This window comes from Benincasa hispida, chromosome 2, assembly GCF_027475165.1.
Source record: "Benincasa hispida cultivar pf3 chromosome 2, pf3_genome.v1.1, whole genome shotgun sequence".
Lineage (NCBI taxonomy): Eukaryota > Viridiplantae > Streptophyta > Magnoliopsida > Cucurbitales > Cucurbitaceae > Benincasa > Benincasa hispida.
In genome coordinates this window covers 31,075,461-31,100,256 of record NC_143479.1, presented here as the reverse complement: position 1 = coordinate 31,100,256, position 24,796 = coordinate 31,075,461, and the positions used below count along the sequence as shown (strand labels likewise).

Genomic DNA, 24,796 nt, shown 5'->3' with positions numbered 1-24,796 from the left:
ATAACATACTTGCATATACTTTAACAACCAAATAAAGAGGATGAAGTAAGAAGAATAAGGAAAAAACTACTATCAAAGTGATTTTCCATGGTTGAATAATGTTAGCCATGCAGTGTTTGCACTTCAGAATCAATGAACGACCTCCATGCATTCTCTTCACTTTATGACCTCTTCTCTGCAATCAAAACATTCTCTAGGATCTCCAAAATTAGATTTGAAAGAAGGTTGAAAACTTTAGGTCTTATAGGAAAAAAAATTCAAAAAATACAGTGGCACTGCATTCATTGGGTAGAGTTGCCCAAGCTCCGCGCAAAGTTTTGGTGCTGCCGTGCCCTCATTTGCAAACATCAATTAGTAGCGTCACAGAGCTGCTCAGAATTTCATTCTTAGGTTTGGACTCCCATATAGTGTTGTGGAGTACTGCATCGCCTCTTTTTAGTACCATTTGGCCTCATTCTCTTCCCCACTCTGCAAATTTAGCCATTTCTTGTCTTTATTAGTAAAAAAAATGAACCATTTTCTCTTAAAATCACCAACAATCCAACATAGAATCTTATAATATTAAGTTTTTTTTTTTTTTTTTTTTTTTAAAAAAACTCTAAATTAAAGGCAAATAAAACATAGTATTTCCATTCTATTTTAAGGGAACTTTCCCGAGGAAAAGGAAAAAAAGAAATAAAAGAAAAAGGGAAAAAAAACCCTGAATGGGGTGGCACTGTCCAGGGGCATCGTACTTCACTCTCCTAAAACCCTACTTTCTCTCTAACCCTTTAACCACTCCCCAACGCACCAAAAGATCTTCGATTACAGTCATGTCGACGAAATCCATTGGCGAATCAGATGTTGGCATACTCAGTTACATTTCTTCTCTCCCTGGCTTTCGCGGCATTCTTAAGCAAAGGTCTCAGCTTATTACCCACATGGTGCCCTTCATTTCTCATGGATGCTATACTTCTCAAACGAATTTCGTACTATCTGCTTGATTGTACTGAAGATAAGGGTCACTTTTTAGAATGTGAAATGAAATGCTGAGAGTAAATTTAAGTTATGGAAAATTGGAACTCTTTTTCTGAATTGATAACATAATCAGAATGAATGAGAACAAATGGGTAACTTCAGCAACTAATTATTGTTATGAATTAGTCGAGATAACTGGCATCATGGAAATGTTCTTATGCTTTAGTTGGCAGAGATTTTTTTGTGGCTGTTATCTGTACGGAGGAGTGTTTTTTCTCCTCTCCCACTTTTGCAGTTTTAGCATCTGTTATTTGTTCTCTTGGTATTCTTTTAGTGGGAAATAAAGCAATGAGCTTTTAGGTTGCTGTAGGAATGCTAATAGCAAATAATATCATTCAACCATATCCTCACAAGACCTGAATGAAGGGACAAATTTTCTTTATTTTAAATTTTTGAAAATACTTTTACTCAACGATCCAGTTGTATCATGTATGACAATTTTTTTTTAAAGCTTTTAGAACTCTATCATTTTAAACTTTTCCTTCTTTGGTTTTGATACAGGTATTCTGACTTCATTGTGAATGAAGTTGACACTGATGGAAATGTTGTGCATTTGACGTCCTTGGATGCTCCTCCAGAGGTGGTGAAGTTAAATTTATCAGTGTTTCTATTGCATGCCTTAGATGTTGACTTTTCCCCTTTTGCATAAACATGTATGGTAATTTCAATTCTTTTGAGGCATTCAGATTTTTTCGGAAAGCAGACCAACGATAGTTCACAGTACAAGCGAGAGTTATGCTTCTGAAATTGAATCGTTCAGATCTCTTGCTGGTGATTCTGATGCTGAGATTTTGAAAGCTTTTCTCAAGCAAATCAATTCTGGTGTGGATGACGGCATTTCACCCATTGTATTCTCCCCAGATACAGACAAAACTCATCGAACGGTTAGCTCTAAAACCTTGTTTGTTAATGTCTTTGCACATTTATTTTTTAGTTTGTCTTGAAATTTTTTATTCCAAGTAACAACCACAACCAGTGCAGACCATCTTCTTTCTTCTTCTTTCAGCTGATCTGTATATTATTCCTTTAGTTTTTGGCAAAAACTGACCATTGTCGAATAGATATCTGTATACATTTTTAATTCTAGTTTTACTTTTGCTCAAAGTGTAGCTTCTCTCATCATTCAAACAAATTGAACGAACAAATAAAGATATATCGTTGTTTACTTTCTATCACCATATTATTTACTCTTTAAATTTGAGGTTTTCAGGCTGTCCACAATTTCTTTAAGAAATTTAAGTTCCTTGTGACCGATACTATTGATGGACCAGATTCTTCATCAAAATGTGTCCGCGTGAGGGTGGATTCAGGGGTGCAAAATAATCGAGGTCGGTTTTCTAAGAAGCGAAAAGAAAGGGGTGATAAACCTTTTGATAGTAGAGGTTCAGACAACTGGCCTGAACATGTTGGCAAGTTTCTCAGGTAAAGGATTTTCTACCTTTTAGTAGTTCTGCTTGTTTTGTGGATGCCTAATGCTTCTTGCCTTCTTATTCATCATTTTGCCTTCCCTTTATATACGAAAATATTTATATTTCTGCTTGGGTCTTAACTTCTAGATCTGAATTGAAATAGAGGTACTAAATATGAACTGACTTTCAAAAATTTGTATTCTTCATGATGAAGATTTTGTTACCAGCAAAACAGCTACTTTGTGCTCTTGCTTTATCTTGATCCTTGATGTAAATGCTTGATGGCTTTTTCTAACAAGAGGTTAAGTTATCTTTTTGCTAAGGGAAGTTCTTTCTGTAATCCTCTAGCTTTAGTGAACATTTCTCTGTTTTTCTTTTTTTGGTTTTCATTTTTGTATATTTTATCTGTTCATTGAAATATTTTTATATCATTTCCCATCCCCCTAAAATAAAGGTTGCACTGTCACATTGCGTCAATCCAAAAAGGAGGGTTTTTTTTTTTTTTTAAAAAAAATCATCAAGTGTCATGGATTGTCCAGACTATTTTGTTTTCTAGAACTGGTGTCTTTCTTTTTATTCCATGTAATCATGCACATAGTCTAACAAATTTCCCAATTGATGATTCTATATATCTGGATGTTGGATTCTTGATCAACTTTAAGATGTCACTTAAAAATATTTTAGGTTTCATCTTTACAAGGAGAACAAGGACACGCAAGAGGCATTAGGACTTATAGGAAAGATGCTTGGCATCCAGGTTCGCTTACTCTTAGTCTTGGGTTATTTCTCTGTCTATAGTTGTTTGGCTGATTCACTACAAGGGACTTTTGATTTTTTTCTTTTTCTATCGACAAACTGGATAATCTGTTTGTGAGCTCCTTAATCCTTTTGGTGTGGCCACTTAATCCTGTGTAATTTTGTTCATTTATACCAGCTCTTGACTAGCCCTTGTCCCTTGTTCAAACTAGGGATAGTTGTCAATTTGTCTTGACTTGCTGAAATCTTGTTATTCTGGTCAAATGTAAAGTTGTGGCCGCATATTGAAAATGCTTTGCAGAAGTTGCAGCCGCAACTGGGCTTCTTAGAGATATCTGCATAAAAACACAACTACAAAAATATTTCCTAAACTTGGACCTTTTACTCCAATTTAAGTACATTAAGCCGAATTAGGTTAGAAATATGTGTCTTTCTCATTCTTTCATTATTTGGACACATTAATCATAAAATAACATAAAAAAGGTTGAAAATGTAGGTTTGTTTATAGTATAGATGCATTTAGATTATGATATTAGTCATCTATCTCCTTTTATATTCTTTCCTTTTATAATTTATTTCCTTAGTTAGGATTTCTCTGATGTTAAATTCACCCATCATTGTACTAGGAATAAACTTGAATTATGGCTAAATCACCACCCTTTTAGATATGCCACTTATCAAAAAATAAATAAAGCAGAGTGGAATGTGTTGGTTTGTCTGGTTTGTCTTTTGTTTTCAATGGGGAGAAATGGTTGAACATGTTCTTCATTTTGAGTTCAGAGATATATTTTATGCTAGCCTTGGTTATAGTAATTATTGTTCTTCCTCACACTAGTTTTCTTGGACAGACGAGGTCTTTTGGTTTTGCTGGCACCAAGGATAAGCGCTCCATCTCAACTCAAAGGGTAATTAATTGTTTCTTACCATTTTTCTTGCTTGCTTCTGTATTGTGTTTGCTTTATGAACCACCTACCCCTACCCTCAGTTGTATACCCTTCCTACATTTTATTCGAGTTTCTACGAGATCGTTTGGAAGAATTGATTGGCGTGTCTTTTGTTAGTTTGGTTGGAGAGAAATAAGAAAATTCTTGAAGTTCCTAGGAAAATTTTGAAGCTAGTTTTCTAGATTTTCCATGGACTTGGTTTTTTTTTTTTAGACTAATGCTCAAAATACAATGAAACAAACCAGAAAAAACAAATACATAAAACAAAAAAACTAAGCTGTAAAGAGACATTCCAATTTAAGCTTAAATCTTGGATGGAAAATTCTGCAAAGAACTTAGAGAGAGAACCCAAGAGGAGACATTAATTCGAGTGACATCGAAATATCAACCCATGCAACTGATTTATCTTGAAAAGCTCTTTGATTTTGTCTCAAACCATATTTCGAGGACAATGGCTTTAGCTACAGTTGACCATAGCAACTGAGAATTAGGCTTCAAATATGGACAAAAAAAAAGCTGAATGACATTGTCTTTGAACACTTCACCAAACACTCATTGTATGTATTGAAATAGGGAAAGAGATAACACAAGGAGTTTACGTGGAAAACCCTAATTCAGGGAAGAAAAACCACGATAGAAAAGAACTTATTATTCTTCGTTATTTTACAATAGACCCAACCCTAGATATAAATAGAATAATGTGAAACCCTAATTTAGCAAATATAGTAAAAAGACAAAATTGCCCTTAGGGCTAATTTAACATATTTCAACACTCCCCCTCAAGTTGGGGCATAGATATCAGCAAGGCCCAACTCGCTAATACAAGCTTCAAACGTCTGTCTTGATAACCCTTTCGTAAAGACATCGGCGATCTGCTGGACTGAAGGTACATAGGGAATACAAATAGATCCGCGGTCTAACTTTTCTTTAATAAAGTGCCTATCAATTTCAACGTGTTTGGTTCTATCATGTTGTACGGGATTGTTTGCAATACTGATGGCAGCCTTATTATCACAATACAGCTTCATAGGCCCAGGACTACTCTCGTGAAGATCAGATAAAACTTTCTGCAACCAGATTTCTTCACACTCCCAGATTCATAGCTCTGTACTCTGCCTCAGCACTACTTCTGGCCACTACACCCTGTTTTTTACTCCGCCAAGTTACCAAGTTTCCCCATACAAAGGTACAGTACCCTGAGGTTGACCTTCTATCAGTCACAGATCCGGCCCAATCTGAGTCAGTATATGCCTCGATGCTTCGTGTGTCATGTTTCCTGGATACCAAGCCCTTCCCAGGGGTGGACTTTAAATATCTCAAAATTCGAGTCACAGCTTCCATGTGCTCCTCATATGGACTCTGCATGAACTGACTTACTACACTTACAGCATAGGAGATGTCGGGTCTAGTATGAGACAAGTAAATCAGTTTTCCTACTAGACGTTGATACCTCTCCTTATTCACAGGGACTCCTTCCAAAACATTTTTCAGTTTGCTATTGACCTCAATAGGGGTGTCAATAGGTTTGCATCCGGTCATTCCTGTTTCCTTTAACAAGTCCATAGTGTACTTCCGCTGAGAAACAGATATTCCTGCTTTCGATCTTGCCACTTCCATCCCTAGAAAATACCTCAAACTGCCAAGATCCTTAATTTCAAATTCACTCGCCATCCTTTGTTTTAGCTTAGTAATTTCTGCTGTATCATCCCCTGATAGGATGATGTCATCAACATACACTACCAACATAGCAATCTTTCCTAAGGGTGATTTTTTGGTAAACAAGGTATGATCAGAATGTCCCTGAACAAACCCTTGGGACTTAACAAACACGGTGAATCTATCAAACCATGCCCTAGGAGACTGCTTCAACCCATATAAAGACTTTCTGAGTTTGCAAACATGATTTCCAAACTTAGCTTCAAAACCTGGAGGTGGAATCATATAAACTTCCTCTTCCAACTCACCATTTAGGAATGCGTTCTTTACATCTAGTTGATGTAGGGGCCAATCTTTATTCACAACGACAGACAGAAGAACACGAATCGTGTTTAACTTAGCTACTGGAGAAAAAGTTTCTGAATAATCAATTCCATACGTCTGAGTGAATCCTTTAGCAACTAACCTGGCTTTATATCTCTCAAGTGTTCCGTCAGACTTATACTTCACTGTGAACACCCATTTGCAACCAATTGTTTTGTGGCCTCTAGGGAGAGCTACCAACTCCCAAGTCTTATTTGCCTCAAGAGCTCTCATTTCCTCCATTACTGCTGCTTTCCATTCGGGAACTTCCATGGCCGCATGTACACTGGTAGGTATTGTTAGAGCATCTAGCTGAGTAGTAAAAGCCTTAAAACCAGGAGATAAGTTATTATAGGTCAAAAAACTATGCAAAGGATATTTTGTACATGACCTGGTTCCCTTTCTTAGAGCAATTGGCATATCTAGGGTGTTATCATAGTTGTCAGTTTTCGTCTGTCTCTCTTCAGTATCGGACTTTTGAGACAATTCTGCATCCTCTTGAGGATTATTAAGCATCTCATCCCTTCCTGACATTTCAACCTTCTCTGAGCTCATTTCGTCACTTTCTATGTTCCCAGACTTTTCTTCAAGACTCTCCTTTGAGACAACGGGATTTTGAACTTGTGCTGGTTCTGACGCTTGGACACTTTCCGATGGAACATCAGAGGTTTCCTGAATTTCCTTTCTGAGATTCCTCCTATAATACGTTATCCAGGGCACTTGTTTAGTAGGAAGAACCGACACAGGAACAACAGGAGCCGAATTAGGTTCAAGACTAGGTAGACTAGGTCCAGGAATATTGGGACTAAACTCAGATTCAGGAGTATCCGGACTAGGCTCAAGGTTGAGGCTAATGGGTATGGAATACGTGGAATTGTTAGTCTCTTCATTCGTGGTCTCCCCCTGAAGATGACTAACGGGAAAGAACGGTTTGTCTTCAAGGAACGTGACATCCATAGTAACAAAATATTTTCTGGAAGAGGATGGAAGCATTTATAGCCTCGCTGATGAAGTGGATACCCGACAAACACACATGTTTTAGCTCGTGGAGCAAACTTAGTCCGATGTGGACCATGAGTATGGACAAAGGCTGTACACCCAAACACACGAAGAGGAACCTCAGGAATAAGACGGGACTGATAGGACTCTTTGAAGCACTCAAGAGGGGTTTGAAACTTTAGGACTCGGGAAGGCATTCTATTAATTAGATGAGCTGCGGTAAGAATCGCATCTCCCCACAGGTACGAAGGAAGAGATGCTGGAATTATCAAGGAACGAGCCACTTCAATAAGATGGCGATTTTTCCGTTCAGCTACCCCATTTTGTTGTGGAGTATATGCACACGAGTTTTGATGTATGATCCCTTTTGACACTAGGAATTCCTGGAAGGTGTGGTTGACAAACTCACGACCATTGTCACTTCGGAGAATGGCAATCTTTGTGTTAAACTGTGTTAATACAGTGGTATAGAACTGTTTGAAGGTAGATAAAACCTCGGACTTATCAGCAAGAAGATATACCCATGTAAGTCGGGTATGATCATCAATGAAAGTTACAAACCACCGTTTACCAGACAGGGTATTGATGTTCGAGGGACCCCAGACATCACTGTGAACCAGGTGGAAAGGCTGGGTAGGCTTATAGGGCTGAGAAACAAATGACACGCGATGTTGTTTAGCACGTATACAGACATCACAAGATAATAAAGAGACATTCACATTATGGAATAAATGAGGAAACAAATATCGCATATATTGAAAACTAGGATGTCCAAGACGAAAATGCCACAATAAATAATCTGTTTCAGATATAGCAAAAGAAGATAACAGGCTAGTCCTAAACAAGCTTCTGGAGGAAGCATCCGTAGAAAGGAAATATAGGCCTCTGTCATATCGGGCAGTGCCAATCGTCCTCCCCGAGCTCAAGTCTTGAAACAAAGCAGTATCTGGTGAGAAGACAACTCTACAGTTCAAATCTTTTGTTATTTTGCTTATTGATAATAAATTGTAAGAGATTTTGGGCACATGTAAGACATTTTGCAGGGTTAATCCATGAAATGGTGATAGTCTGCCTTTTCCAGCAACAGGAGCGAAGGACCCATCCGCAATTCGAATCCTCTCATTTCCAGCACTTGGATAGTATGAGAGAAATCGGGCGGATGAGCCAGTCAAGTGATCGGTTGCTCCTGAATCTAGAATCCATAACTCATTCCCCTCAGCAAGGAAACTCAAGGATTGAGGATTACCTGATTGAGCAACTGTTCCGATTCCTACGGTACCTGAATCCCCAGGATTAGTCACTGGAAATTGTGTTTGAGGTTGTGCAGTCCCCTCAACTGATTCACTCACTAGAGCACGCCCAGATCTCGACTTGTCATTCGGAGGGCGACGTTTACCATTTGGAGGGCGACCATGCAATTTCCAGCACTGATCCTTCGTATGCCACTGTTTTTTACAATGCTCACAAACTGGGGGTGTTTTACTATTCTGCTTGTCACCATCAGTTCCAGCGGACTTTACCCTGAAGGCAGCTGACTCTGTAGTGATAACACTTGGCCCATTCATTGCACTTGATCTATCTTCTTCCAATCTAACTTCTGAACATACCTCCATGAGAGACGGAATTGGTTTCTGCCCTAGTATTCTACTCCGAAATGTATCAAATTTGGGGTGTAGCCCGGCAAGAAAATCATACACACGCTCAACCTCTTCTATCTTGGAGTACTGAATTCCATCTTGTGGATAGGTCCAGATGATCTCCCGACATAGATCCATTTCTTGCCATAACAACGACAACTTGCTGAAGTATGATGTTACATCCATGCTCCCCTGTTTGCATTTGTGAACCTGTTTACGTAGAGTATACAGGCGGGATGCGTTCTGACGCCTCGAATATAACCTTCGGACTGCATCCCAAATATCCCGGGCAGTGGCTGAATAGAGTAAGGGTTTTCCGATTTGTGGTTCCATACTACTAATTAACATTGAGCGGAGCAAAGAATCCTCAGCCTTCCAGACACGCTCTTGGGGATCACCAGGATTCGGTCGTGGTATCTCTCCAGTTAAATATCCAAACTTATGGCGTCCTTCAAGAATCATTTTAATGGTTTGAGACCAAGAGAAGTAATTTTGCCCATTCAACTTCTCTCCCGTGATCATTCCTGCAGAATTTCCAATTGTTCCAGATAAGAGATTAGAAGTTGGATTAGGAAACATTGATACCGGATTTTCTGAATACATCGGGGAAGAATCATGGCCATTCAATCGGGCTCCCAGGGCGACCATCTGTTGCTGAAGACTCGCAAATTGTTGTTGGAGTTCCCCATGAGATTCAGATCTGGAACTTTTCTGTCTAAATGCCATGGGATTATCTTCAATTGATTCACCGATTTGAAACTGGGGCTGAACCGGATATACTTGAGGAACAAACTGTCCACCATGATGCTGTGACGACGCTACTGCCGGAAGTCCACCAGCAGCAGAGTTCGGCAACCCGTGACCGGCGCTGCTCCCAGACTGCTGTGATGGTGGGTAACGGATGAACGGTTCGGCGATCTGCTGTGTAGCGAAAGAAGTCGCGCCGATCTGCTGTGCAGCGAAAGAAGTCGCGCCAATCTGCTGTGCAGCGGAAGAAGTCGCGCCGATCTTGACCCGACCCGGCACCTGGAACACGCCCATGGGAAGAGATCGCGCCGATCTGACTCGACCCGGCAACTGAAACATACCCATAATCGTCTGGTGAAGACGCGATTCTGTGCGACGCCGAGATGCCTACCGGCTGTAGACCGATTGCGTGCGCCGGCTGTTCGGCTGGAGGATTCTGATCGATGGTGTTTATCTGGAACTGGGGCTGAGGCTGGAGGCTAATCGGCGAGCCAGCTGGAGCAATTCCACCACCTGGGATGATAGTTCGAAGATATCGGTCAACTGCTGCTTGAATCATAGTCTCATTATTCAGTGTACCTTCACCTACTAAGTTTGACGACTGAGTTTCTTCTACCGGGGCTAGGGTTTCATCACCTTGCTCTGATACCATATTGAAATAGGGAAAGAGATAACACAAGGAGTTTACGTGGAAAACCCTAATTCAGGGAAGAAAAACCACGATAGAAAAGAACTTATTATTCTTCGTTATTTTACAATAGACCCAACCTTAGATATAAATAGAATAATGTGAAACCCTAATTTAGCAAATATAGTAAAAAGACAAAATTGCCCTTAGAGCTAATTTAACATATTTCAACAGTATGTTAAAAATGGAAAACATACAATGAGCGTTTGGTGAGATTTTACATTCGTTTCCGATTTTTCGTCAAGCAGTTTGCAGTTTCGATGAGGAAGAATTTTTACATTCGTTTCCTTTTTTCCTTTCAAGGAAATCCATATCAATTCTATCAAAAGCTTTCTCCGGATCAAGTTTGAGAATCCTACCTTTTTTCTTCTTTGAATGATACTCCTCCACTACATTTGCAACAGGAATAGGATCTAAAATCTGACTACCAGCAAAGAAAGCACGTCGAGAAGTTGAAATGATGGTTGACATGAGTTTTCTTTAAATTTTCAGCAAGTACCTTTGCTACCTTGTAAACTGAAGTGGTAAGACTTATAGGCTGATAACCTTTGACAAAAACAACAGTCTCTCTCTTTGGGATCAAGCAAATGAAAATTTCTTTCGTACAAGCATTTAATCGTCCATCTTCAAAGAAATCCTCAAAAATCTTTTGAAAATCTGCATGAAATAACTCCCAAAATTTGAGAGAGAATTTCAGAGTAAAACCATCAGGACCCAGCACTTTGTTCTTACCAAGGGACTTCATTATTTGTCAAATTTCAACAGTGGCAAACGGGCTGTAAGTAGTAAGTTTTGAGCTGAAGAAACATGTGGCCAATTAAGTTAACTGGTATGGATTCAAATCCCAAACATTTCTGATATAGTGATGAGAAGAAACCCAAGATGTCATGCTCAATATCTCGGAAAGAAAAAATGAAGACCCCTTGATCTGTTAATAACTAAGTAATCAAATTCTCTCTCTTTTTGGCCACCAAAAATCAATGAGAAAAACTTGTATTCTCATCACCCAACCGAAGCCAATCTAACTTTTCTAAATTGAATTACGTTCTTCCATTAAGTAAAGCCCTATAATTCACTTTTAATCACTGATCGAATATACTTTTTTTTTTAAAAGGAAACAAAATTTTTCATTGAAATTGTGAAAAGAGTCTAATGCTAAAAAATACAAGATACTTTAACCAAGAAAACACACATGAAGTAAATATTAAACCTAAGCGTTCCAGATCAAGCAAATATCTTGAATGGAATAATTAACAAAAGCATTGGATAAAGAACACCATGAAGTGTATAAAATCATTATTTTAAGGAATATCTTAGTTAATGTAATGCATCCTTGGATTGAATGTGCAATTTCCGGAGTTATAGCACTTTTTTTTTATGAACAAGAGGTGAAAATATGGGAAAGAAAACCACAAAAGACTTTCCTTTGAGCTCCACAAAGACTTGATAAACACAAGATCAAACTCCTCCCTTTTTGTTTCTTGTATTAAAATCAGCTCTGGATTATGGTTTTGAAGATTTTTTTTTTTTTAATGTGGCCCACTTGGATTTGTTCCCAAGACCTCTAGTATTCCACTAAATAATCTTCATGCTGAAAGAATCAAGATTCTGCCACTGACAATTTGAGATGAAGGATGAGGAATTTTACACAATTGGAGACAATTGGAGGCCAAGAATATAAAAAATGGGGAGAAATTGGATGGAATTTGAGGAGGCAAAAGGGGAAACCTTACATTTGAACTCTGATCAAACTTCCTTTCCTCTGTTTTTTTTGAAACAAGCTAGCAATATCTTCCCTAGAATTGACGTCTTAGAATTCCTCTCAAAGGTTGGCGCCAAATTATGAATGTCAGACTCTAGACTCTTCACTACTTATGCTGGCCACAGAATCATCATCTGATTCCTGCTGAAGAGAAGAAACTTTTGGAGTGGAACGATCTGGAATGCTTTGTACAAACTGAACCCTCAAATTTAGAATAAAGACAACTGACTGCTTGAAGTCTTAAGAGAGGGGGGAGGATTTTTCAAGGGATCACAATTGACCTTAGACGAAACTAAATCTCGAACTTGCACGCAAGTGCTACTTTCTTCTATTAAATCATAGTTAACTTCAGAAATTTTGGATGAATGAGAAGAAGCACCTTTACGAGAGTAATGCAATGGAAAAGGCTGGAAGAAGCTTCTCAGCCATTGGACCTCCCAAAGGGATTGAAAACACATCAGTAGCTGGTGGATTAATTGAGAGACTTTTGTTATGGTTTTAGTTGTATTTCTCTTTGATATATTTCTTATTGATGTACTTCTTTCTATTGGGATGTGATGAGGGCACTAGGGGTGTGTCGACCTAGTTGAGATAGCTGGGTGCGTCTGCTGATCCCTGTTCTTTAAGTTGCAACTAGCTCTTATTTATCATTGTACTTTGAGCAATAGACTCTTTTCATTACATCAATGAAAGGCTATGTTTTTGTTTTTTTTTTTCAAAAAGGCTGGTGGATTAATTGAGGAAAGATAGAATCAATATTATGGGGCAGTAGAGTACCCACAAGTTCGGCTCAATTGGGTTTTCAAGATGAGGCAGGAGGATTATTACTCTCATTAAATGCAGGAGAGAGGAACACATTCCCATCCGAAACATCCTTCTCATCACCGGAGTCAATGCACTCTTCATGTAACAACTGGATGTTTGTACTAACCAATTGCAAACCAAAAAAATTATTGAAGATATCCAATTCCTTTTCTAATGCCAAAACGTTCCCAGCATTAAATACTCCATCATTTAAATCCTGATTGCCTTGGAATAAAATATTCCTTATTTAAATGATCAGAATGTTCAATAATGAAAACGGTCTGCATTTGGAAATCTCTCTCCTGGCCAACCGAATCAGTTTCATCAAGAGCCTCTACACATTCCTTTCCAAACCCTTCAGATTCCACAACAGAACCCCAACCAATAAATCAGGTGCCTTCCTTATCATCAAACAAAACTATCCCTTCATCTTTCATCACTTGATTCATTTTGAATAAGTCCCCAGAATTTGCAAAGTCCTCGGCAAATAAGTCACCATTCTTGAAAGAACTCAAGCTAGAGTCTTCTATGGAGGCAATATCACTAGAACGAAGGGAAAATTCACCAAGATTTGTATCCTTAATCATAACCTCAGCCGGAAGAAATCTAAAAATATTTTTTCCACCTGAATTATAGCAGAACAATCCAAACAATTGAGATTTGAAAAAAAAAATATGCAGGAAACCACCCAAATTCTTTCCAACGGCTTCAAAAACCGTATATTTCCAGTATTGTGAAGGCAAATTATTAATTTGAATCTGTCATCCATAACTTTGAATGGCATCTGGATGATAGTGGATACAATGAGACCAATTTTCTAATTTTAAATGCATATCACTGTAAACCATTCATTTTCCAGAAAAGGTAATGCTTGAGAAATCCTCTGCCAACTTAATCATGTCCTTATCATCCATGAAAGGGTTGACTGTAATTTGGGATTGAAAATGGCCTTCTAAAACAGTCTTAATCTCTTCCCAATAATAATGTGCTAACAACCTGGTAACCACAATTACAGAATCAAATTGCAAATCCAACACCTCTTTCTCCTTTCTAACCCAGAACCAAGGGTTCTTAGGAGAAGATGCTCTGTGAAGTGAATCAGAATGATCTTTAGACTGTTGAAGACTGGGTGTCTAACTAACCGCATTCACATAACTTTGCTTAGGTGGAGAAGATGCTTCATTAGTTGGGTGAATCAGGAGAAGATGCTCTGTGAAGTGAATCAATTTGTGAAGCTTTAGAAGTGGACTTGGATTACAAACCTTCCTTTATCATAAGAGCATCGAGAAAGTCTTTACCATTTCCCAGAAAACCAACCATCCTTCCTTCTCAAATCTAGCAGAAACATGTAAGTTCTGTCTTCCTCCAGTAGCCGGCCAAACAGTGCATTCAAGGAACCAATCATGAGTAGAATGAAACTTGAAATTTGAACAGTCCCAAAATCATCTCTAACTTTCATTTGAAAGTAAGAATTTACCAAATGATGCAATAGATCCACTAAACTTGCTTCAACCCAACGTAACAGGGGTAGAGAGAAAGATCTTCTTGTCGATCATATCTTCAAGAAAGAAACCATTCTTATCTTGCCAAGTACAAAAATTAGTTGATCATGAAACTAATAGTGACCTTTTTTGGAGTTTGGTTACTCTTTTTGCTTCTACTTGGTCCACCACTTCGAAATTATTTTGTAATTGGTGGCCACATATCTAGGATTTAATATCCTACGAGTTTTCTTGACACCTAAATATTGTAGGGTTAGATGGGTTGTCTCATGAGATTAGTTGAGTACACGTAAGCTGATCCGGATACTCATGGATATAAAAAAAACTTTTTTAATTATGGCCTAACTCAAATTTATACTAATTGAGCTTCTTTTTTGTAATTTGTTGTGTGGATATCTAATCTTCCCCTCCTTTTGTACCGTTCTCTTTGATAATGAAAGTAATGTTTCTTATAAAAATGAAGTTGCTACGAATGCAACAATGCTAATTTCCATGAGTCCAGAAAGAATGCACCAAAAAAGGAAGATGATCAAAGAACCAAGGGTTGACAATATACCTGCGCCAGATAGCAGCAGCATGGGAGACTAACAAACTAGAAGTGATGGAGGTTGACTGGAGAAAGTCGGGTGGCGACAAGTGAGGCTGGAAGGCTAGAAATGGCAGGGAAAGATGGGAGAGAGCATACCTTTTTCCTTTCTTGTGGAAAGATTAAAAGAGGGTAATGTCTTCTACTATATCTCCTTATCAGAGGGCGTTCATAGAAGGAAGACAAATTTTTTAGATCCCGTCCTTACTGCTAATGGGATATTGGAAGAATATGGAGTGATGAAGAAGAAATGATGGATTATTGCAAAGGCCTTTGATTGTGTGGATTGAGATTATTTTTTTTCAGAGCAAGTATTGCAGCGATTCAGGATCCAGTTTGTTTAATTTTAATTGTTCCCCTTCCAAAATTGGAGTTCTCTCTCTCTCTCTCTCTCTCCCCCCTTTTCTTTTTAGTATTTAATATTTAATATTTGTTTACCCCGCTTTTTTGGAGCTGAAAAATTATGTTCCCATATATAAAAATGTTTGTTGCGTGTTTCTGTTTTTAAATAAAAACCTGTTGGTTGCTTGTTGTAATTTCTTTAGCCTATGACCAAGTATTTTATTATTTTGTCTTGCTGATCATACTTCTTTTTTGCTCAAGTGTGGAGAACCCCAAAGTTGGATATAGTGTTTTAATTAAAAGGATTTTATGAGATTGTTGGAGGTGGAGACTAGAATATGCTTTCAGATAGGATGTATCCATTTCGTTAGGGATTTGAGGAAAATACTTCTTGCCTTTCCAGGTCACTGTTTTTAAGCAACACGCAAGTAGATTAGCTGCTCTTAATGATCGGTTGATTGGTATCAAGTTGGGTAACTTTAGGTAAGGAAGGATCCAATTTCATGCTTTTAGCCTTTTACAACATATTAAATTTTTTTATTCATGCATGTGTTATCCATACTTTGTTTCCAGCTATATCCAACAAGGGCTTCTTCTTGGGCAGCTCTTGGGTAACAGGTTTACCATCACCTTACGGTAAGTTCGTCACTATAAATCCAGTTGGTTTTTAACATTTTAGTATGTTAAATGATAGCCTCAACCTAAAGGTTAGAGGTTCAAATTTCTACCCTTACAAAATGTTAAATGATGTTTAAGTAATAATGATTCAATTATATTTGAACCGTGATAATCAGAGGAGTTGTAGCTGATAGTGAAGACACCATCAAAGCATCTGCAGAAGCTTTAGGAATGCATGGTTTTATTAATTACTTTGGCTTACAGGTATGCCTTCTAAATTTAATATCTCATCTCATAAATAACTTGCTTCATTCCTAATAAATCTAAGGTTGTAGGTGCAGTTTGTGGTCTTTGACTCTGACTCTGAATTTGTCCAAACGCATCATAGGATCCATGTATAAAAATTAATGACTTCTGTTGTAGGAGGTACTGACATGGATTCTCACGTGTGTTCTCATGTTAGATGGTTCTCAGCGTACAATAGAGTGCCTTTGGGAGGGAATCTCATTGTAAGCCTTTGGTGTACCTTAGGGTGTAACTTTGGGAGGGAAACTCACTGTAAGTATTTGATGTACCTTAGGGGGTAACTTTGCAGGCACGGGAGCATAGAATCTTGTCAACTGAAAGGTCCCTTTACCTATTGTAAAGTTCTGAACATTGGAAGCCTTGTATGGAGGAATTTTACACATGTGGGTAAATGAGGGTGACATTATTTTAATCAAGAGTAGGTTCTTTGAAGATGGATTATTAATAAGCTATGAAGCACAGACACAGATACGGCTACACGATACGGATACGATTGGATACGGCGATTAGCGAACTTCTAAAAAACTAAGATACAGATACGTCTAAGGATGCGTCATTTTTTTAATATATATATTTCTAAAAAAACGAGGATATTGATACGTTGGAATACATTTTTTTTTTTTAAAAAAATCTAGGATATAGATAAATTTAGCATACAAGTTAATAACAATAGCACAAAATAGAATACAAACACTGAAATACAATACAAAAAAGTAACATCTAAGATGTTGAAGTACAATAGTTAATAAAATGCAATAGAAAAGTGACGCATATTGCGAAAAAGAAAGAAGAAGAATATTAGAGAAAGAAGTATAAAGATAAACGAAGAACTTATTGTTGAAGATATTTAAATGATTTATATTTTGGTGGACTTTATGGGAACTCAAATGTGAAAATGGAGATTAGATGATTTTAGTTTAGGGTTTGGTCCGTTATTTATTTATTTTTCTTTTAGTTTCGGACTCGAGTATTGAGCTTTTAAAATAGGTTGCCTAATTTTAGATTGGGAAAGATTAGATGAGTTACTTGTTTTTTTCTTAAAAAAAAAAAGTACGCATAGAAATAGATACGTCAAATCGCGTGTCAGATACGTATCTGGAAAGTATCTAGAAGTATCGGTATTCGACATGTGTCTGACACTGATTCTTTACCTCGCATGAAGTATCTGTGCTTCATAGTTAATAAGCATTTTGGTTGTTGGGGCTAGCTGGCAAGTCCTAAAATTTCATCGTCTTATTAGTTCTTGGGGCCTTCTTTCCAGATTAGTGCTAACAGATTGTACGAGTTAAAAATTTGTCTTCAATTGATTCTGATTAAATGAAAAATTTGGGGCATTAGTTGCACCCCTTTTGTGAGGCCCAAAGCCCTAGGTCATGGGGTTTTTTCATTATTTTTAAAATAGTGATGATTAAGGTTTTTCCTTCTTAATTAACTAAAAAAAGAATTTACTAAGACTAAATGCAAAGTTCCTTGTGTTTAGAGGTTATTTATTTATTTATTTATTTTTCATATTCCTACTCTAACTATGCTTTCTCTTCTTTATATAGTACTTTTATATATTGTGTGCCTCACAAAAAAATGGCCGCCTTTCTTTTTCCACCCCGTGCTTAAGCCCGAGAAGGCTATTGCGCTTTATTGTGCCTCGAGCTTTAGAGAATTCCGATTTCAACTAGAGGCGGTGAAGGATTTATGTAATTATTTGTTAGATTGGGCCATTTTTTATATAAGTAGTGTTGGCTTATTTCTTTTGTTGGGCGACATTTTTGTATCCCTTTTGCATCTTTCATATTTCTCAATGAAAAATTTGTTTCTCATGAAAAACATACGGTGGACAAAATGCAAGGTGCCCATTCTTTACTATAGAAGTATATTCACGTGTTGTTTGATTTTTGATGGGCTTGATCAACCACCAGGTAGATTTTTGTACACATGATAGCGCTAGTGAGAGACATTGCAGATGAAAAAATACACTGCATCTGAATCAGAGATATATTTTGTTAATTGATGCAATGAGTGATATTGATTGAATCTTTCTAAATGTTTTGCTAACTATGCCATGTGTGCTATTGAATTAAGCGTTTTGGCAGTGGTTCTGTACCAACTCATCTTGTTGGAGCTTCACTTCTTAGAGGAGAGTGGAAGGGTGCTGTCAATATGATTCTTGATCCAAGAGAAGGGGATATCCTTTTATTATCTGTGTGCAAGGAGGGATTGTCACTCTACTTATCTACTTCCCTTCCAATGTTTCTCTCCTTGTTGGCTTAGTTTGATAGTCGATTGTTTTCTTAACTCAGTATTTAATTACAAACCAATGTAATTGCAAAGGCAAGAGAATACTACAAGGAAAGTGATGATATTGATGGAACGTTGAAGCAATTACCTCGATATTTAGTGGCTGAAAGGGCAATAGTAAGTTCATAAATATTAGTCAGTCATTAATTCCTACTCATGCTTGCTTTTCTGATACATTTATCTCGCAAATGAACTTTTTTATTTCCGGTTTTCACTGTAGTTTTATACTGTCTAGTACTGATCGCCTGCAACATACATACATACATGGATGTGTGTGTGTGTGTGATTTCACATTATAGCAGGTAACAGTTGTATTTTCCTTGTATGTAATCATGATATATTGTTCTTTTAAATTATGCAGCTACAGTGTTTGAAGAAATGTCCTGGGAACTATTTGCAGGCGCTCAAAGCTATACCTAGAACTTTGAGAATGATGTAAGTGTATATTTTGGAGGATACTAGTTTTCTTGCTGAGTGGACTATTCTTGGCTTTGTTGTTGATATCCTTTATGCTTGATATTTTTGATTCAGTGTTTGTGCGCCACCCTTTACAAGGTGTGAAAAAAAAAAAAGACCTTTTGATTAGCTTTTAAAAGAGCCTGTGGTGTGAAAGAAATGGAAGAATTTTGAAGATGTTTTCTCAACTTTTAATAGTTTTCTGGATTTGATATAGTTTCATTATTTGTTCAGGTGTAAATGTAAATATTCCTTTAGGGGATGTTTGAGAATAAGATTTTTGGGAATAAGAGATTATTGTGTCTTGGTTGTGCATGAGAATGTTATCAGGATTCGAAAGAAACAAATTATGTTTATAATTATCTTATGAAATTAATCATGGTAACCTTATATACATTTAATAAATTAAATTATTCAAATAAAAAATTAATTATGTTGAAATATGTTAAATTAGCCCTAAGGGCATTTTTGTCTTTTTACTATATTTGCTAAATTAGGGTTTCACATTATTCTATTTATATCTAGGGTTGGGTCTATTGTAAAGATACATAAAATAATAAGTTCTTTTCTATTGTGGTTTTTCTTCCCTGAATTAGGGTTTTCCACGTAAACTCCTTGTGTTATCCTTTTTCCCTATTTCAATATGGTATCAGAGCAAGGTGATGAAACCCTAGCCCCGGTAGAAGAAACTCAGTCGTCAAACTTAGTAGGTGAAGGTACGCTGAATAATGAGGTTGTGATTCAAGCAGCGGTTGACCGATATCTCCGAACCATCATCCCAGGTGGTGGAATTGCTCCAGCTGGCTCGCCGATTAGCCTCCAATCTCAGCCGTTCCAGCTAAACACCATCGATCGGAATCTTCCAGCCGAACAGCCGACGCACGTAATCGGGTCACAACCAATCGGATCCTCAGCGTCGCTCACAACCGTCTCAGCCTCAAACGTTCTCCAGCCAGTGCACGCGATCGGTCTACAGCCGGTAGGTATCTCGGCGTCGCACAGAATCGCGTCTTCACCAGACGATCATGGGTATGTTCCAGCTGCCGGGTCGAGTCAGATCGGCGCGATTTCTTCCCATGGGCGTGTTCCAGCTGCCGGGTCGGGTCAGATCGGCGCGATTTCTTCCGCTGCACAGCAGATCGCCGAGCCGTTCATCCGTTACCCACCATCACAGCAGTCTGGGAGCAGCGCCGGTCACGGGTTGCCGAACTTTGCCGCTGGTGGACTTCCGGCAGTAGCGTCTTCACAGCATCATGGTGGACAGTCTCTTCCTCAAGTATATCCGGTTCAGCCCCAGTTTCGAATGGGTGAATCCATTGAAGAAAATCCCATGGTATTTAGACAGAAAAATTCCAAATCTGAATCTCATGGGGAACTCCAACAACAATTAGCTAGTCTTCAGCAACAGATGGTCGCCCTGGGAGCCCGATTGAATGGCCATGATTCTTCCCCGATGTATTCAGAAAATCCGGTATCAATGTTTCCTACTCCAACTTCTAATCTTTTATCTGGAACAATTGGAAATTCTGCAGGAATGATCACAGGAGAGAAGTTGAATGGGCAAAATTACTTCTCTTGGTCCCAAACCATTAAAATGGTTCTTGAGGGACGCCATAAGTTTGGATATTTAACTGGAGAGATACCACGACCGAATCTTGGGGATCCTCAAGAGCGTGTCTGGAAGGCAGAGGATTCTTTGCTCCGCTCAATGTTAATTAGTAGTATGGAACCACAAATCGGGAAACCCTTACTCTATTCAGCCACTGCCCGGGATATTTGGGATGCAGTCCGAAGGTTATATTCGAGGCGTCAGAACGCATCCCGCCTGTATACTCTACGTAAACAGGTTCACGAATGCAAACAGGGGAGCATGGATGTAACATCATACTTCAGCAAGATGTCGTTGTTATGGCAAGAAATGGATCTATGTCGGGAGATCATCTGGACCTGTCCACAAGATGGAATTCAATACTCCAAGATAGAAGAGGTTGAGCGTGTGTATGATTTTCTTGCCGGGCTACACCCCAAATTTGATACAGTTCGGAGTAGAATACTAGGGCAGAAACCAATTCCGTCTCTCATGGAGGTATGTTCAGAAGTTAGATTGGAAGAAGATAGATCAAGTGCAATGAATGGGCCAAGTGTTATCACTATAGAGTCAGCTGCCTTCAGGGTGAAGTCCACTGGAGCTGATGGTGACAAGCAGAATAGTAAAACACCCCCAGTTTGTGAGCATTGTAAAAAACAGTGGCATACGAAGGATCAGTGCTGGAAATTGCATGGTCGCCCTCCAAATGGTAAACGTCGCCCTCCGAATGACAAGTCGAGATCTGGGCGTGCTCTAGTGGGTGAATCAGTTGAGGGGACTGCACAACCTCAAACACAGCTTCCAGTGACTAATCCTGGGGATTCAGGTACCGTAGGAATCGGAACAGTTGCTCAATCAGGTAATCCTCAATCCTTGAGTTTCCTTGCTGAGGGGAATGAGTTATGGATTCTAGATTCAGGAGCAACCGATCACTTGACTGGCTCATCCGACCGATTTCTCTCATACTATCCAAGTGCTGGAAATGAGAGGATTCGAATTGCGGATGGGTCCTTCGCTCCTGTTGCTGGAAAAGGCAGACTATCACCATTTCATGGATTAACTCTGCAAAATGTCTTACATGTGCCCAAAATCTCTTACAATTTATTATCAATAAGCAAAATAACAAAAGATTTGAACTGTAGAGTTGTCTTCTCACCAGATACTGCTTTGTTTCAGGACTTGAGCTCGGGGAGGACGATTGGCACTGCCCGATATGACAGAGGCCTATATTTCCTTTCTACAGATGCTTCCTCCAGAAGCTTGTTTAGGACTAGCCTTTTATCTTCGTTTGCTATATCTGAAACAGATTATTTATTGTGGCATTTTCGTCTTGGACATCCTAGTTTTCAATATATGCGGTATTTGTTTCCTCATTTATTCCATAATGTGAATGTTTCTTCATTATCTTGTGATGTCTGTATACGTGCTAAACAACATCGCGTGTCATTTGTTTCTCAGCCCTATAAGCCTACCCAGCCTTTCCACCTGGTTCACAGTGATGTTTGGGGTCCCTCGAACATCAATACCCTGTCTGGTAAACGGTGGTTTGTAACTTTCATTGATGATCATACCCGACTTACATGGGTATATCTTCTTGCTGATAAGTCCGAGGTTTTATCTACCTTCAAACAGTTCTATACCACTGTATTAACACAATTTAACACAAAGATTGCCATTCTTCGAAGTGACAATGGTCGTGAGTTTGTCAACCACACCTTCCAGGAATTCCTAGTGTCAAAAGGGATCATCCATCAAAACTCGTGTGCATATACTCCACAACAAAATGGGGTAGCTGAACGAAAAAATCGCCATCTTATTGAAGTGGCTCGTTCTTTGATAATTCCAGCATCTCTTCCTTCGTACCTGTGGGGAGATGCGATTCTTACCGCAGCTCATCTAATTAATAGAATGCCTTCCCGAGTCCTAAAGTTTCAAACCCCTCTTGAGTGCTTCAAAGAGTCCTATCAGTCTACCCGTCTTATTCCTGAGGTTCCTCTTCGTGTGTTTGGGTGTACAGCCTTTGTCCATACTCATGGTCCACATCGGACTAAGTTTGCTCCACGAGCTAAAACATGTGTGTTTGTCGGGTATCCTCTTCATCAGCGAGGCTATAAATGCTTCCATCCATCTTCCAGAAAATATTTTGTTACTATGGATGTCACGTTCCTTGAAGACAAACCGTTCTTTCCCGTTAGTCATCTTCAGGGGGAGACCACGAATGAAGAGACTAACAATTCCACGTATTCCATACCCATTAGCCTCAACCTTGAGCCTAGTCCGGATGTTCCTGAATCTGAGCTTAGTCCCAATATTCCTGGACCTAGTCTACCTAGTCTTGAACCTAATTCGGCTCCTGTTGTTCCCGTGTCGGTTCTCCCTACTAAACAAGTGCCCTGGATAACGTATTATAGGAGGAATCTCAGAAAGGAAATTCAGGAAACCTCTGGTGTTCCATCGGAAAGTGTCCAAGCGTCAGAACCAGCACAAGTTCAAGATCCCGTTGTCTCAAAGGAGAGTATTGAAGAAAAGTCTGGGAACATAGAAAGTGACGAAATGAGCTCAGAGAAGGTTGAAATGGCAGGAAGGGATGAGATGCTTAAAAATCCTCAAGAGGATGCAGAATTGTCTCAAAAGTCCGATACTGAAGAGAGACAGACGAAAACTGACAACTATGATAACACCCTAGATATGCCAATTGCTCTAAGAAAGGGAACCAGGTCATGTACAAAATATCCTTTGCATAGTTTTTTGACCTATAATAACTTATCTCCTGGTTTTAAGGCTTTTACTACTCAGCTAGATGCTCTAACAATACCTACCAGTGTACATGCGGCCATGGAAGTTCCCGAATGGAAAGCAGCAGTAATGGAGGAAATGAGAGCTCTTGAGGCAAATAAGACTTGGGAGTTGGTAGCTCTCCCTAGAGGCCACAAAACAATTGGTTGCAAATGGGTGTTCACAGTGAAGTATAAGTCTGACGGAACACTTGAGAGATATAAAGCCAGGTTAGTTGCTAAAGGATTCACTCAGACGTATGGAATTGATTATTCAGAAACTTTTTCTCCAGTAGCTAAGTTAAACACGATTCGTGTTCTTCTGTCTGTCGTTGTGAATAAAGATTGGCCCCTACATCAACTAGATGTAAAGAACGCATTCCTAAATGGTGAGTTGGAAGAGGAAGTTTATATGATTCCACCTCCAGGTTTTGAAGCTAAGTTTGGAAATCATGTTTGCAAACTCAGAAAGTCTTTATATGGGTTGAAGCAGTCTCCTAGGGCATGGTTTGATAGATTCACCGTGTTTGTTAAGTCCCAAGGGTTTGTTCAGGGACATTCTGATCATACCTTGTTTACCAAAAAATCACCCTTAGGAAAGATTGCTGTGTTGGTAGTGTATGTTGATGACATCATCCTATCAGGGGATGATACAGGCAGAAATTGCTAAGCTAAAACAAAGGATGGCGAGTGAATTTGAAATTAAGGATCTTGGTAGTTTAAGGTATTTTCTAGGGATGGAAGTGGCAAGATCGAAAGCAGGAATATCTGTTTCTCAGCGGAAGTACACGATGGACTTGTTAAAAGAAACAGGAATGACCGGATGCAAACCTATTGACACCCCTATTGAGGTCAATAGCAAACTGAAAAATGTTTTGGAAGGAGTTCCTGTGAATAAGGAGAGGTATCAACGTCTAGTAGGAAAACTGATTTACTTGTCTCATACTAGACCCGACATCTCCTATGCTGTGAGTGTAGTAAGTCAGTTCATGCAGAGTCCATATGAGGAGCACATGGAAGCTGTGACTCGAATTTTGAGATATTTAAAGTCCACCCCTGGGAAGGGCTTGGTATTCAGGAAACATGACACACGAAGCATCGAGGCATATACTGACTCAGATTGGGCCGGATCTGTGACTGATAGAAGGTCAACCTCAGGGTACTGTACCTTTGTATGGGGAAACTTGGTAACTTGGCGGAGTAAAAAACAGGGTGTAGTGGCCAGAAGTAGTGCTGAGGCAGAGTATAGAGCTATGAATCTGGGAGTGTGTGAAGAAATATGGTTGCAGAAAGTTTTATCTGATCTTCACGAGAGTAGTCCTGGGCCTATGAAGCTGTATTGTGATAATAAGGCTGCCATCAGTATTGCAAACAATCCCGTACAACATGATAGAACCAAACACGTTGAAATTGATAGGCACTTTATTAAAGAAAAGTTAGACTACGGATCTATTTGTATTCCCTATGTACCTTCAGTCCAACAGATTGCCGATGTCTTTACGAAAGGGTTATCAAGGCAGACGTTTGAAGCTTGTATTAGCAAGTTGGGC

General features: G+C 38.8%; 1 protein-coding gene across 4 annotated transcripts in view; it reads left to right on the top strand.

Annotated features, from left to right (window-relative positions):
• Nucleotides 1-636: 636 nt before the first annotated feature.
• LOC120070734 (Pseudouridine synthase family protein) overlaps nucleotides 637-24,796 on the top strand; it is a 45,999-nt gene continuing 21,839 nt past the window's right edge. For all 4 annotated transcript variants that reach the window (XM_090310811.1, XM_090310809.1, XM_090310810.1 and 1 more), the window contains exons 1-12: nucleotides 637-901; nucleotides 1,519-1,597; nucleotides 1,704-1,901; nucleotides 2,228-2,439; nucleotides 3,111-3,183; nucleotides 4,031-4,087; nucleotides 15,616-15,695; nucleotides 15,786-15,848; nucleotides 16,007-16,094; nucleotides 18,213-18,316; nucleotides 18,443-18,545; nucleotides 18,790-18,863. In XM_090310811.1, coding sequence (XP_090166937.1) covers nucleotides 705-901; nucleotides 1,519-1,597; nucleotides 1,704-1,901; nucleotides 2,228-2,439; nucleotides 3,111-3,183; nucleotides 4,031-4,087; nucleotides 15,616-15,695; nucleotides 15,786-15,848; nucleotides 16,007-16,094; nucleotides 18,213-18,316; nucleotides 18,443-18,545; nucleotides 18,790-18,863 — 1,328 coding nt within the window. In that variant the 5' untranslated portion in view covers nucleotides 637-704. The remainder of the gene's footprint in view (nucleotides 902-1,518; nucleotides 1,598-1,703; nucleotides 1,902-2,227; nucleotides 2,440-3,110; nucleotides 3,184-4,030; nucleotides 4,088-15,615; nucleotides 15,696-15,785; nucleotides 15,849-16,006; nucleotides 16,095-18,212; nucleotides 18,317-18,442; nucleotides 18,546-18,789; nucleotides 18,864-24,796) is intronic.